The sequence below is a fragment of the Nicotiana tomentosiformis genome, chromosome 8 (genome assembly GCF_000390325.3).
Source record: "Nicotiana tomentosiformis chromosome 8, ASM39032v3, whole genome shotgun sequence".
NCBI classification, from domain to species: Eukaryota; Viridiplantae; Streptophyta; class Magnoliopsida; order Solanales; family Solanaceae; genus Nicotiana; species Nicotiana tomentosiformis.
Window position 1 is genome coordinate 137,512,728 of NC_090819.1, and position 16,105 is coordinate 137,528,832.

Sequence of the window (16,105 nt, forward strand, 5' to 3'; positions counted from 1 at the left end):
TTCCTGCTATGCCTGAGGATGATCAGCGTAGGTTGGAAAGGTTTGGGAGACTTCAGCCACCACCTTTCAGTGGCACAGAGAGAGAGGATGCTCAGGACCTTTTGGATAGGTGTCAGAGGATACTCCGTACTACTGGTATTTTGGAGACTTGTGGGGTCTCATTCACTACCTTTCAGTTTTCTGGGGCTGCACTCAGATGATGGGAGACTTAAGAGAGGCATAGGCCTATTGGCGCAGCACCCCTTACTTGGCAGCAGTTCTCCGTGGTCCTTTTGGAGAAGTTCGTGCCTCGATCCCGCATAGAGGAGCTGCGCAGATAGTTTGAGCGGCTTCGCCAGGGCGATATGTTTGTGACACAGTATGAGATGCGATTCTTTGAGTTGGCCCGTCATGCTATCTAGTTAATTCCCAAGGACAGAGAGTATCATGAAGTTTATTGATGGCCTCACTTATCAGCTACAATTGCTCATGACCAGGGAGTGGGTTTCGGGTGTTACCTTTGATGAGGTTGTCGACATTGCTCAGCAGATTGAGATTGTTCGCGGTCAGGAGAGGGTTGAATGGGAGGCCAAGAGGCCTCGTGGTCAGGGTGGATTCAGCGGTGCTCCTTTTGGGGGTCAGTTCAAGCACAATAGAGGTCGTCATTTCAGACAGGCTCAGTCAACTCGGCCATTTCATCGGGGTGCATCATTTGGCCATGGTTCTCAGAGTTCTCATCAGAGCCACTCATCACTTAGTGCCCTTCCAATTCAGAGTTCGTCCCGTTCTCCACCTGTTCAGGGCTCTTCCTAGCCAGGTTCTTCTACCAGTCATCCCGGTGCTAGAGGTTCCCTTCAATTTCCGCCGCCAGCACCAGGGAGTTATTTTGAGTGTGGGGAGCTTAGGCATATATGGAGGCAGTGCCCTCGTCGTCATGGGGGTCTATCTCAGCAGAGGAGTCAGCCTCCGACTACAGCACCAGCTACCTCACCACCCGCCCAGTCAGCTCGGGGTAGAGGTCAGTCAGCTAGGAGTCGCCCTAGAGGGGGAGGTAGCTCAGGGGCTGGTCAGGCCCATTTCTATGCTCTCCCTGCCAGACCAGATGCTATTGCTTCAAATGCTGTGATTACAGGTATTGTCTCATTTTGTCACAGAGATGCCTCGGTATTATTTTACCCTGGTTCCACGTATTCATATGTTTCCTCGTATTTCACCCATTTTTTGGATATGCCCCATGAGTCCTTAGTTTTATATGTACATGTATCTACTCCTGTGGGCGATACTATTATTGTGGACCGCGTATATCAGTCATGTGTGGTGACTATTGGGGGTTTGGAGACCCTAGTGGATCTATTATTGTTCAGTATGGTTGACTTTGATGTGATATTGGGTATGGATTGGTTATCTCCATGTCATGTTGTTCTAGATTGTCACACTAAGATGGTGACGTTGGCTATGCCGGGAATTCTGAGTGTTGAGTGGAGCGGTTCGGTTGATTATGTACCAAGTAGGGTAATTTCATATTTGAAGGCTCAGCGCATGGTTGAGAAGGGTTGCCTATCTTATTTGGCTTTTGTGAGGGATGTTAGTGCAGAGACTCCTGTCATTGATTCTATTCCGATGGTACGTGATTTTTCGGATGTGTTTCCTGCAGACCTGTCGGGCATGCCGCCTGATAGGGATATTGACTTTGGTATTGATTTGGTGTCGGGCGCTCAGCCCAATTCTATTCCACCGTATCGTATTGCACCGGCGAAGTTGAAGGAATTGAAAGAACAGCTTCAGGAACTCCTTGATAAGGGGTTTATTCGGCCTAGTGTGTCACCTTGGGGTGCACCGGTTCTATTTGTGAAAAAGAAGGATGGTTCCATGAGAATGTGTGTTGATTACAGGCAGTTGAACAAGGGTGTTCTCCAAGATTACAGGCAGTCAATAATAAGTATCCTTTGCCTCGCATTGATGATTTATTCGACCAGCTTCAGGGAGCGAGGGTGTTCTCCAAGATTGATTTGAGGTCCGGTTATCACCAGCTGAAGATTCGGGATTCAGATATTCTTAAAAAAGCTTTCAGGACCCGATATGGCCATTATGAGTTCTTGGTGATGTCTTTTGGGCTGACCAATGCCCCAGTAGCGTTCATGCATTTGATGAACAGTGTATTCCAGCCCTATTTGAACTCATTCGTCATTGTATTCAATGACGACATCCTGGTGTACTCTCGTAGCCAGGAGTAGCACGCTCAGCATTTGAGGGTTGTATTGCAGAGATTGAGGGAGGAGAAGCTTTATGCAAAGTTCTCCAAATGTGAGTTTTGGCTCAGTTCAGTAGCATTCGTAGGGCACGTGGTGTCCAGTGAGGGCATTCAGGTGGATCCGAAGAAGATAGAGGCGGTGCAGAGTTTGCCCAGACCGTCCTTAGCCACAGAGATTAGGAGCTTTCTTGGTGTGGCAGGTTACTACCGTCGCTTTGTGGAGGGATTTTCATCTATTGCATTACCCTTGACCAAATTGATCCAAAAGGGTGCTCCATTCAGGTGGTCGGATGAGTGTGAGGAGAGCTTTCAGAAGCTCAAGACTGCTTTGTACACAACTCAAGTGTTAGTTCTACCATCAGCTTCAGGTTCTTACACCGTGCATTGTGATGCCTCGAGAATAGGCATTGGTTGTTTTTTGATGCAGGAGGGTAGGGTGATTGCCTATGCCAAGCGCCAGTTGAAGACCCATAGAAGAACTATCATGTCCATGATCTTGAGTTAGCAGCCATTGTTCACGCCTTAAGATTTGGCGTCATTATTTGTATGGGGTTCATTATGAGATCTATACTGATCACCGGAGTCTACAGTATCTGTTAAAGCAGAATGATCTTAATTTGCGTCAACGGAGATGGCTAGAGCTTCTTAAGGACAATGATATCACTATTTTGTACCATCCGGGGAAGTCCAATGTGGTGGTCGATGCTTTGAGTCGCTGGGTAGAGAGTTTTGGGAGTTTAGCATATCTTCCAACAGTAGAAAGACCTTTGGCATTAGATGTTCAGACCTTAGCAGGCCAGCTTGTCAGATTGGATATTTCGGAGCCTAGTAGGGTATTGGCTTGTGTGGTCTCCAAGTCTTTTCTTTATGACCGTATCAGGGAGCGTCAGTATGATTACCCCCACTTGCTCCTTCTTCAGGACAGGGTTCAGAGAGGTGATGCTAGGGATCTGACTATTGGTGATGACGGCGTGCTGAGAATGTAGGGCCGGATATGTGTTCCTAATGTAGATGGGCTTTGAGAGTTGATTCTTGAGGAGGCCCACAGCTCGCGGTATTCTATCCATCCGGGTGCCGCGAAGATGTACCAGGATTTGAGGCAGCACTATTGGTGGAGGCAGATGAAGAAGGATATAGTTGGGTTTGTGGCTTGGTGTCTCAATTGTCAGCAGGTTAAGTATGAGCATTAGAGACCGGGTGGCTTGCTTCAGACGTTAGAGATCCCAGAGTGGAAGTGGGAGCGGCTCACCATGGACTTTGTAGTTAGGCTCCCACGGACTTTGAGAAAGTTCGACGCTATTTGGGTTATTGTGGATCGACTGACCAAGTCCGCGCATTTCATTCTAGTTGGTACTACTTACTCTTCAGAGCGGTTGGCTGAGATTTACATCTGAGAGATCGTTCGTCTGCATGGTGTCCCAGTTTCCATCATTTCAGATAGGGGTACTCAGTTCACATCGCAGTTTTGGAGGGTCGTGCAGCGAGAGTTGGGTACTCAGGTTGAGTTGAGCACAGTTTTTACCCTCAGACGGACAGGCAGTCCGAGTGCACTATTCAGATATTGGAGGACATGTTGCGTGCTTGTGTCATTGACTTTGGGGGTTCATGGGACCAGTTTCTACCACTCGCGGAGTTTGCATATAACAACAGTTATCAGTCGAGTATTCAGATGGATCCGTACGAGGCTTTACATGGGAGGAGGTGTAGATCTCCGGTTGGATGGTTTAAGTCGGTTGAGGCTAGGCTCTTAGGTACAGACTTGGTCCAGGATGCATTAGATAAGGTGAATTGATTCAGGAGCGGCTTCGCACGGCGCAGTCTAGGCAGAAGAGCTACGCGGATAGGAAGGTCTGTGATGTGTCTTTTATGGTTGGGGAGAAGGTTTTGCTGAAGGTATCACCCATGAAGGGTGTTATGAGGTTTGGGAAGAGGGGCAAGTTGAGCCCCCGGTTCATTGGGCCTTTTGAGGTGCTTCAGAGAATAGGGGAGGTAGCTTATAAGCTTGCCTTGCCACCCATCTTGTCGAGTGTGCATCTAGTGTTTCATGTTTACATGCTCCGGAAGTATATTGGAGATCCGTCCCATGTTTTGGATTTCAGCATGGTTCAGTTGGAGGGTGATATGACTTATGATGTGGAGCCGGTGGCAATTTTGGATCGGCAGGTTCGAAGGTTTAGGTCAAAGGATATAGCTTCAGTGAAGGTGCAATGGAGAGGTCAGCCTAAGGAGGAGGCCACCTAGGAGACCGAGCGGGAGATGCGGAGCAGATATCCATGCCTATTTGAGAGTCCAAGTATGTTTCTAGACCCGTTCGAGGACGAACGGATATTTAAGAGAGGGAGGATGTAACGAGCCGGCCGGTCGTTTTGGGAGTTATAGCCCTGTTTTCCCCATTTCTACTTCTTTTGTATTATTCAGCTGTATTATGTTATATCGGGTTAGTTGGTTCGGGACCGGAGTGGTTTCAGAGTGAATTGAGACACTTAGTCTCTTAAGTAGAACTTAAGTTAGAAAAGTCAACCGAATGTTGACCTTTGTGTAAACGATCTCGGATTTGAAATTTGATGATTCCAATAGCTCTATATGGTGATTTTGGGTTTAGGAACGTGTCCGAAATATTGTTTGGAAGTCCGTAGAGGAATTAGGCTTGAAATGCCGAAAGTTTAATTTTTGAAAAGTTTGACCGGGGGGTTGACTTTTTGATATCGGGGTCAGAATCTGATTCTGAAAATTGGAATACCTCTGTTATGTCATTTATGACTTGTGTGATAAATTTGAGGTCAATCAGACGTGATTTGATAGGTTCCGGAGTCGTTTGTAGAAATTAGAAAATTCAAAGTTCATTAGGCTTGAATTGGGGTGTAATTCATGGTTTTAGCGTTGTTTGAGCTGATCTGAGGGTTCGACTAAGTCCGTATGATGTTTTAGGACTTGTTGGTATATTTGGTTGAGGTACCGAGGGGATCGGATGAGTTTCGAATGGTTAACGGGTTGGATTTTGGACTTGGAACTCTGATGGAATTTTTTTGATGCACCATCTGGTTTCCTTCATCGCGTTTGTGATTGGAGCCTCGCGTTCGCGAAGAGGAACTGGGAGGCTGGCAATATTTGCTCTTCGTGTTCACGAAGGGTGGACTGGGTATGCATCGCGAACGCGAGAGGTGTTACGTGTTCGCGAAGAAGAGAGGAAGCAGCCGAAGACCCCAACCAATTGGTCTACGCGTTCGCGTAAGGGGTGTCGCGTTCGCATAGTGAGGGGGAAACGAAGCATCGCATTCGTGATGGGTTGAACGCGTTCGCGTAGAAGGCATTGAGGCAGAGGCATTTTGTGCTTCGCGAATGCGAGGGTGATGGCACGTTCGCGAAGGAGGTATTTGGACGGGAGTTATTTTGTGCTTCGCGAACGCGAGGCACTGACCGCATTCGCGAAGAAGAAAAGTTTGGCCAGTGAGTTTAAGTTCTGAAAATGAGACTTCGTGCCATTTTCAGTTTATGGTGATTTGGAGCTCGGAATTGAGGTGATTTTGGGTGATTTTGACAGGAAACAACGGGGTAAGTGTTCTTTACTAAATATTGGTTAAATTACCCGAATCCATGGTTGTTTTTATCATTTAATTGGTGAATTGAGTTGGGGAAATGTGAAAACCCTCTTGGTTTAAATTGAAGATTTGAGGGTCGAGTTGGGGTCGGATTTTTATAAAATTGGTATGGTTAGACTCGTGGTTGAATGGGTTTCCGGATTTTATAACTTTTGTCAAGTTCCGAGACGTGGGCCCCACATGCGATTTTTGAGCTAATTTTCAGATTTTTATGGTAAATCATTATTATCTTGTAGAATTAATTCCAATGAATTTTATTGACTGAAACGAATTATTTATGACCAGATTCGAGGGATTTGGAGACCAATTCACGAAGAAAGGACATTGCAGAATAAGAATTTCGTGGTTTGAGGTAAGTAACGATTGTAAATCTAGTCCTGAGGGTATGAAACCCCGGATTTCGTATCATTCTACTATTTTGAAGCGATGCACATGCTAGATGACGGGCGTGTGGGCATGCACTGTTGGGGATTTGTGACTTGGTCCGTCCCGTAGCAAGTGTAAAGTTGCATACTTTGTTGAAACCATTCGATTCTTATATGTTTTAGATAGAATTTCTGTAAATTGGGCCGAATGCCATGTTTGAGCCTTGCGCCAATGTTGTTTGGTCCCTTAGGGGCTGTTTCTTACCATCCTCTCATTGTTTTCGATTGAAAATCTATACTCAGTCATGTTTATACTTGTTTACCGCATAACTCAGTATTATGACTCTATTTTGATGAATATAAATGTTTTGGGCCAAATGCCTTGTTTTACTGAGATGCCCGAGTGGCTTGAGAGGTTTATGACTGAGTGAGGCCGAGGGCCTGATTTGTTAGGATGAGTGTAGATCGGGGCTGACCGCCTACAGTATACTTTATTATTTTTGCACGTGAGTTGTCCGTGCAACACGTGAGTTGTCCGTGTAGATTATAGTGCTTGGGCTGAAGGAGCCCCTCCAGAGTCTGTACACACCCCCAATGAGTGCAGGTAGCTACTAAGTGCGAGTGCCGAGTGCTGAGTGAATGGGAGGCATGAGTGATTGTGAGGTATGCCCGAGTGGCAAGAGTGATTGTGAGGTATTCCCGAGTGGCAGGAGTGACTGTGAGGTTTGCCCGAGGGGCTGTTTATGAGTGATGTTTTGCCCGATGGCTATTTATGATTTCATAATTTTTGCTCACCTTTGCATTGAGCCTTTATTTGAAAAACTGTTGGAAGAATATCTTTAAATGACTTTTACTGGAACCGGATATAAACGAGATGATTCGATTCAAACACTGATTTTTAAAGCATGTTGTACTTTACTGAGATTTCTTGATATGAACGTTATATGCTTTATTGCTCCTCACTACTGCTCAGTCTTTATTTATTGTTGTTACTTACTGAGTTAGCGTACTCATATTACTCCCTGCACCTTGTGTGCAAATTCAGGTGTAGCTGGATACGGTAGCTGTTATTGAGTGTTCTAGTTGCAGATTTTTCTTTAAGATAGCAAGGTAGTTGTTTGGCGATCACAGCCCCTGCTCTTCTCCCTCTTATCTTCCTCTAGTTGTATTTAGCTATTTTTCCGACTGAGTTAGCCTTGAAATTGTTAGACAGATTGTAGTAGATGCTCATGACTAGTGACACCCCGATGTCAGGCTTTTCTTTTCCGCACTTCTGTTTTTCTTTGATTTGAACTTTTTAAATTGAGGTTTTATGTTAAATAACCTTGAAATTTTCTTTGAAATGAAAATATCGGTTTGTTTTGGAAATGAGTCGGCTTGCCTAGTTCCACGATAGGCGCCATCACGACAGAGGTTAGTTTGGGTCGTGACACTAGGTATTGAAGATATCGGACTCGGGCAGAGTTAGTGTGTTGATTGCAAGGATTCAAGATAGAACTGTTTCGCCGTCGCAGTCCCTTGGAGTCTTTCCATTTTAACATACTATCAACTCTTATTCGAACATTATTGTATATTCGATCCTTGAGATTATTGCATGTATTCAGATAGAGTTCGTGACTCAGTATTACTAGTCTTTGGAGGTTGTTTGAATATTTCCGCTATTGGGTTTTGACACTTGTATTAAATTATATATTTTTAAAAAAAAATGGGCTTGAATTGCTATTATGATCGGCTTACTTAGTATTAAAGACTAAGTGTCATCACGACGCTTGTGGTGGGATTTTGGGTCGTGACATTACCAGAAGCAAGTGACGGTGTAAAAACTATATAAATTCCCTCATCAGTAATATATATAGCCTCTTGGATTTCTTACTCTTCTTGCTTATATATAGTTCATCAAAGTGCTCTTCTTTCCACCTCTCTTTCATCTTCCTAGACTTCTTGTTACGCATTTTCCCCTTCATCTCCTTCTCACACTCTTTCTTGAGAATCTCTGTCTCTTCATCAAATTTACTCATATGTGATGAAATGTCCAAATTGGTTTTCTGGATAACTCTATTGTCTAGAAACCATGTTGCTGCGCAACACGTGCACCACCGTGGTAGCTGGTAAGAGCTTGCATGGAAATCCTACTTTTTTTCTTGGGGCTCTGATAACACTCATGTGTGCATTGATTATTTTCATTAGGAAGTGGTATCTATGTGGCAGGGACGATAAATTATAGAGGGACATAAAGATGCAGGAGCGTCCTGCGGAGATTTGTATGATCTACTTGAACGAGATGATTGGAGGAGAAGTTGAGCTTCCATGGGGCCATAATCACTCTTGCCACTTAAAAATTTATGAAGTCTCAAGTAAATCAAATAAAACTAGCTTCGTGTGTGCCTCACATAGATCTCATGCGTCACACGTGCATCTTCTGTATATTAGTAAAACTTTTCAAAACTCTTATACAATGTCAAATCTATGTATGACAATCTCCGGATACCATGTTGATGTGCAACACGTGCACCACCGTAGTAGCTGGTCAGATCCTGCTTGGAAATTCTACTTTTTTATTGGGGCTCTGATACCACTCACGTGTGCATTAATTTGTTGCAATCGGAGGTGGTATCTATGTAGCTGAGATGATCCTGTGGACAGGGACATAGAGATGTAGGAGCGTTCGGCGGATATTTGTATGATCTGCTTGAACGAGATGATTGGAGGAGAAGTTGAGCTTCCATACGGCCACAAGTTTCACCCGCATTGCATCTATAGATGGATATCCATATCTGCTACATGCCCAATCTGTCGCGGCATTATATGAAATAAAGTACTGGATAACTATACTAATCTTTCTAGTTTGTTACAACTGCACGAATGTAGCAAAATAAGGTAGCTCAATAAAGGTTACGTTAACACCTTTATAGATAGGAGATATTCGCTTTTTGTACCTTTTATGTTGTGATATAATAGTATGTTGAGCCATTCTCCAGAAAACAGTTTGCTAGAGAAAATTGAGTCGTTTCTCAACTGACTATCTGCCAATTATAAAATATCATTCTCAACTGCTACTATAAAATTTCTTGATGAAAAAAATAATGACACCACAGAAATCCGCCCTTCATCTTACCAGAAGAAAGTGACAGTGTAAAAACTATATCAATTCCCTCATTAGTAATATATTTAGCCTCATGGATTTCTTACTCTTCTTCCTTATGTATAAGTTCATCAAGGTGCTCTTCTTTCCACCACTCTTTCATCTTCCTAGACTTCTTGTTACGTATTTTCCCCTTCATCTCCTTCTCACACTCTTTCTTGAGAATCTCTGTCTCTTCCTCAAATTTACTCATATTTGCTGAAATGTCCAAATTGGTTTTCTGCCTAACTCTACTGTCCGGAAGCCATGTTGCTGCGCAACACATGCACCACCGTGGTAGCTGGTCAGAGCTTGCATGGAAATCCAACTTTTTTCTTGGGGCTCTGATAGTACTCACGTATGCATTGATTATTTACATTAGAAAGTGGTGTCTATGTGGTGGAGACGATCCAGTAGAGAGGGAAATAGATATGCAAGAGTGTCCTGTTGAGATTTGTACGATCTTTTTGAACGAGATGATTGGAGGAGAAGTTGAGCTTCCATAAGGCCACAAGTTTAACCCGCATTGCATCCATAGATGGATCCAGATCTGCTACATGCCCAATCCGTCACAGCATTATATGAAATAAAGTATTGTATAAGTTTACTAATTTTTTTAGTTTGTTACAACTGCACGAATGTATTTGTAAAACAAATAGTACAATAAAAGCTTAATATAAACAATAGCCGTTAGCATTGGATTTTCTTATTAGTATTTCGTCTAAAATTGCATGTAAAATTATAATTATTTACAAATGAAAAGAATGTCAACTTTCAAATAGTTTGGTAGACACATGGAGTTGGCTTGAAAAATCAATACTTAAAAACGTATAAGGTCTCAAGTAAATCAAATAAAACTTGCTATGTGTGCGCCTCACGTGCATTTCGTGTGTCACACGTGAATCTTCTATATATTAGTAAAAACTTTTAGGCAATCTTATACATTGTCAAATCTATGTTCTCCGTATGGCATGTTGTTGTGCAACACGTGCACCACCGTGGTAGCTAGTCAGGTCCTGCGTGAAAATTCTACTTTTTTTATTGGGGCTCTAATAGCACTCACGTGTGCATTTATTTGTTGCATTAGGCGGTGGTGTCAATGTAACTGAGATGATCCTCTGGACAGGGACATAGAGATACAGGAGCATCCTGCGAAGATTTGTATGATATGCTTGAACGAGATGATTGGAGGAAAGGTTGAGCTTCCATACGGCTTCAAGTTTCACCCGCATTGCATCTACAGATGGATGTCCAGATCTGCTACATGCCCAATCTGTCGCGGCATTATATGAAATAAAGCACTGTATAAGTGTACTAATTTTTCTAGTTTGTTACAACTGCACGAATGTAGCTAAATAAGGTAGCTTAATCAAAGTTACGTTAATACTTTTATAGCTATGAGATATTCTCTTTGTATACATTTTATGTTGTGATATAATAGTATATTGAGCCATTATCCGTAGAACAGTTTGCTAGAGAAAACCGAGTCGTTTCTCAACAAACTATGTGCCAATTAGAAAATTTTATTCTCAATTGCTACTACAAAATCCCTTGATTCAAAAACAACAATGACACCACAGAAATCGCTCTTCCATCTTACTAGAAGCAAGTGACAGTGTAAGCACCTCTATACCCCATGGTAGGGGTAAGGTCTGCGTACATATTACCCTCCCCAAACCCCACTAGTGGGATTATATTGGGTTGTTATTATTGTTGTTGGTTCGAGAAATCAATACTTAAACACTTATAAGCTCTCAAGTAAATCAAATAAAACAAGCATCGTGTGCTCCTCACATGCATATCATGCATCACACATGCATCTTCTGTATATCAGTAAACACTTTTCGAAAATCTTATACAATGTCAAATCTATGTATGACAATCTCCGTATGCTATGTTAATGTGCAAAACGTTCACCACCGTAGTAGCTGGTTAGAGCCTGCGTGAAAATTTTACTTTTTTATTGGGGCTCTAATAGCACTCACGTGCGCATTTATTTGTTGCATTAGGATGTGTTGTCTATTTAGCCAAGATGATCCAGTGGACAGGGAAATAGAGATACAGGAGCATCATGTGGATATTTGTACGATCTACTTGAATAAGATGATTGGAGGAGAAGTTGAGCTTCCATGCGGCCACAGGTTTCACCCGGATTGCATATATAGATGGATGTCTAGATCTGCTACATGCCCAATCTGTCCTGGCTTTATATGAAATAAAGTACTGTATAACTGTACTAATTTTTCTAATTTATTACAACTGCACGAATGCAGCTAAATAATGTAGCTTAATCAAGGTTACGTTACCACTTTTATAGCTAGGAGATATTCTCTTTGTGTACCTTTAATGTTGTGATATAATAGTATATTGAGCCATTCTCCGGAGAACAGTTTGCTAGAGAAAACCGAACCGTTTCTTAAATGACTATCTGCCAATTAGAAATTTTCATTCACAACTACTATTACAAAATCCCTTGATGAAAAAACAACAATGACACCACGAAAATCCATCCTCCATGTTACTAGAAGCAAGTGACAGTGTAAAAACTATATCAACCCCTCCTCCGTAATATATATAGCCTCTTGGCTTTCTAACTCTTCTTGCTTATATATAAATTCATCAAGGTGCTCTTCTTTCCACTACTCTTTCATATTACTAGGCTTCTTGTTTCGCATTTCCTCCTTTATGTCCTTCTCATACTCTTTCTTGAGAATCTATGTCTCTTTCTCAAATTTACTCATAGGTGTTGAAATATCATAATTAGTTTTCTGGCTAACTCTACTGTCCGTAATCCATGTTGCTACGCAACACGTGCACCACTATGGTAGCTAGTCAGAGCATGCGTGAAATCCTACTTTTTTCTTGGGGCTCTGATAGCACTCATATATGCATTGATTATTTGCATTAGGAAGTGGTGTCTGTGTGGCGGAGACGATCCAGTAGAGAGGGACATAGAGATGTAGGACCATCCTGCAGAGATTTGTATGATCTGCTTAAACGAGATGATTGGAGGAGAAGTTGAGATTTCATAGGGCCACAAGTTTCACCCGCATTGCATCTGTAGATGGGTGTCCATATCTGCTACATGCCCATTCTGTCACGGCATTATATGAAATAAAGTACTGTATAACTACACTATTTTTTTTAGTTTGTTACAACTGCACGAATGTAGCTAAATAATGTAGCTTAATCAAGGTTACGTTAACACTTTTATAGCTATGAGATGTTCTATTTGTGTACCTTTTATGTTGTGATATAATAGTTTGTTGATCCATTCTCAGGAGAATAGTTTGCTAGAGAAAAACGAGCCGTTTCTCAACTGACTATCTGCCAATTAGAACATTTCATTCTCTACTGCTACATACTCAATACGTCGCAGCATTATATGAAATAAAGTATTGTATAAGTTTACTAATTTTTTTAGTTTGTTACAACTGCACGAATGTATGTGTAAAACAAATAGTACAATAAAAGCTTAATATAAACGGTAGCCGCTAGCATTGAATTTTCTTATTATTGTTTCGTCTAAAATTGCATTGACATTTTTAATTTTTTCAAATTAAAAGAATGTCAACTTTCAAATAGTTTGGTAAACACATGGTTGAAGGGATCTTCCAATGGAAAGGACCACAACTTCTTAAAAACACACTTTAAATGTGGAAATTAAATATAGAATTATTTAATTATAAAAGGGATCTGATTTTATGAGAAATCAATACTTAAACACTTATAAGCTCTCATGTAAATCAAATAAAACAAGCTTCGTGTGCGCCTCACATGCATATCATGCATCACACATGCATCTTCTGTATATCAGTAAACACTTTTCGAAAATCTTATACAATGTCAAATCTATGTATGACAATCTCCGGATGCCATGTTGATGTGCAAAACGTGCACCACCGTAGTAGCTGGTCAGAACCTACGTGAAAATTTTACTTTTTTATTGGGGCTCTAATAGCACTCACGTGCGCATTTATTTGTTGCATTAGGATGTGTTGTCTATTTAGCCAAGATGATCCAGTGGACAGGGAAATAGAGATACAGGAGCATCATGTGGATATTTGTACGATCTACTTGAATGAGATGATTGGAGGAGAAGTTGAGCTTCCATGCGGCCACAGGTTTCACCCGGATTGCATATATAGATGGATGTCTAGATCTGCTACATGCCCAATCTGTCCTTGCTTTATATGAAATAAAGTACTGTATAACTGTACTAATTTTTCTAGTTTATTACAACTGCACGAATGTAGCTAAATAATGTATCTTAATCAAGGTTACGTTACCACTTTTATAGCTAGGAGATATTCTCTTTGTGTACCTTTAATGTTGTGATATAATAGTATATTGAGCCATTCTCCGGAGAACAGTTTGCTAGAGAAAATCGAACCGTTTCTTAAATGACTATCTGCCAATTAGAAAATTTCATTCACAACTACTATTACAAAATCCCTTAATGAAAATACAACAATGACACCACAGAAATCCTTCCTCCATTTTACTAGAAGCAAGTGACAGTGTAAAAACTATATCAACCCATCCCCCGTAATATATATAGCCTCTTGGCTTTCTTACTCTTCTTGCTTATAGATAAGTTCATCAAGGTTCTCTTCTTTCCACCACTCTTTCATATTTCTAGGCTTCTTGTTACGCATTTTCCCATTCATCTCCTTCTCACACTCTTTCTTGAGAATCTATGTCTATTCCTCAAATTTACTCATAGGTGCTGAAATGTCCTAATAGGTTTTCTGGCTAACTCTACTGTCCGTAAGCCATGTTGATGTGCAACACGTGCACCACTGTGGTAGCTAGTCAGAGCATGCGTGGAATCCTACTTTTTTCTTGGGGCTCTGATACCACTCATATGTGCATTGATTATTTGCATTAGGAAAGTAGAGTCTGTGTGGCGGAGACGATCCAGTAGAGAGAGACATAGAGATGCAGGACCGTCCTGCGGAGATTTGTATGATCTGCTTAACGAGATGATTGGAGGAGAAGTTGAGCTTTCATGGGGACGCAAGTTTCACCCGCATTGCATCTGTAGATGGGTGTCCATATCTGCTACATGCCCAATCTGTCACGGCATTATATGAAATAAGGTACTGTATAACTGCACTATTTTTTCTAGTTTGTTACAACTGCACGAATGTAGCTAAATAATGTAGCTTAATCAAGGTTACGTTAACACTTTTATAGCTATGAGATGTTCTATTTGTGTACCTTTTATGTTGTGATATAATAGTTTGTTGATCCATTCTCCGGAGAATAGTTTGCTAGAGAAAAACGAGCCGTTTCTCAACTGACTATCTGCCAATTAGAACATTTCATTCTCTACTGCTACATACTCAATACGTCGCAGCATTATATGAAATAAAGTATTGTATAAGTTTACTAATTTTTTTAGTTTGTTACAACTGCACGAATGTATGTGTAAAACAAATAGTACAATAAAAGCTTAATATAAACGGTAGCCGCTAGCATTGAATTTTCTTATTATTGTTTCGTCTAAAATTGCATTGAAATTTTTAATTATTTACAAATTAAAAGAATGTCAACTTTCAAATAGTTTGGTAGACACATGGTGGAAGGGATCTCCTCCAATTGGAAAGGACCACAACTTCTTAAAAACAGACTTTAAATGTGAAAATTAAATATAGAGTTATTTAATTATAAAAGGGATCTGATTTTATTGTAGTTGGTTCGAGAAATCAATACTTAAAATCTTATAAGCTCTCAAGTAAATCAAATAAAACAAGCTTCGTGTGTGCCTAACATGCATCTCGTGCGTCACACGTGCATCTTCTGTATATTAGTAAAAACTTTTCGAAAATCTTATACAATGTCAAATCTATATATGATAATCTCCGGATACCATGTTGATGTGCAACGCGTGCACCACTATAGTAGTTGGTCAGAGCCTGCATGGAAATTTTACCTTTTTATTAAGGCTCTCATAGCACTCAGGTGTTCATTTATTTGTTGCATTAGGAGGTGGTGTCTATGTAGTCGAGATGATCCAGTGGACAGGGACATAGAGATGTAGGAGCGTCATGCACAAATTTATATGATCTGCTTGAACGAAATGAATGGAGGAGAAGTAGAGCTTCCATGCGGCCACAAGTTTCACCCACATTGCATCTATAGATGGATGTCTAGATCTGCTACATGCCCAATCTATCGCAGCATTATATGAAATGAAGTACTGTCTAAGTGTACAAATATTTCTAGTTTGTTACAACTGCACGGATGTAGCTAAATAAGGTAGCTTAATCTAGGTTACGTTAACACTTTTATAGCTATGAGATATTCTCTTTGTGTACATTTTATGTTTTGATATAATAGTATGTTGAGCCATTCTACGAAGAATAGTTTGCTAGAGAAAGCGGAGCCATTGCTCAACTGACTATCTGCCAATTAGAAAATTTCATTCTCAACTTCTACTATAAAATCCCTTGATGAAAAAAACAACAATGACACCACAGAAATCCCTCCTCCATCTTACCATAAGCAAGTAACAGTGTAAAAACTATATTAATTCCCTCATCAGTAATATATATAGCCTCTTCACTTTCTTACTCTTCTTGCTTATATATAAGTTCATCAAGATGCTCTTCTTTCCACCACTCTTTCATCTTCCTAGACTTCTTGTTACGCATTTTTCCTTCATCTCCTTCTCACACTCTTTCTTGAGAATCTCTGTCTCTTCTCAAATTTACTCATAGGTGCTGAAATGTCCAAATTGGTTTTCTGGCTAACTCTATTGTCCGGAAGCCATGTTGCTGCGCAA

The 16,105-nt window shown here is 41.0% G+C and overlaps 1 protein-coding gene across 1 annotated transcript in view; it reads left to right on the top strand.

The window, feature by feature from the left end:
* Positions 1-426: 426 nt before the first annotated feature.
* LOC138898219 (uncharacterized) overlaps positions 427-16,105 on the top strand; it is a 32,160-nt gene continuing 16,481 nt past the window's right edge. The window contains exons 1-3 of the mRNA XM_070184265.1: positions 427-616; positions 797-1,111; positions 1,634-1,781. Coding sequence (XP_070040366.1) covers positions 427-616; positions 797-1,111; positions 1,634-1,781 — 653 coding nt within the window. The remainder of the gene's footprint in view (positions 617-796; positions 1,112-1,633; positions 1,782-16,105) is intronic.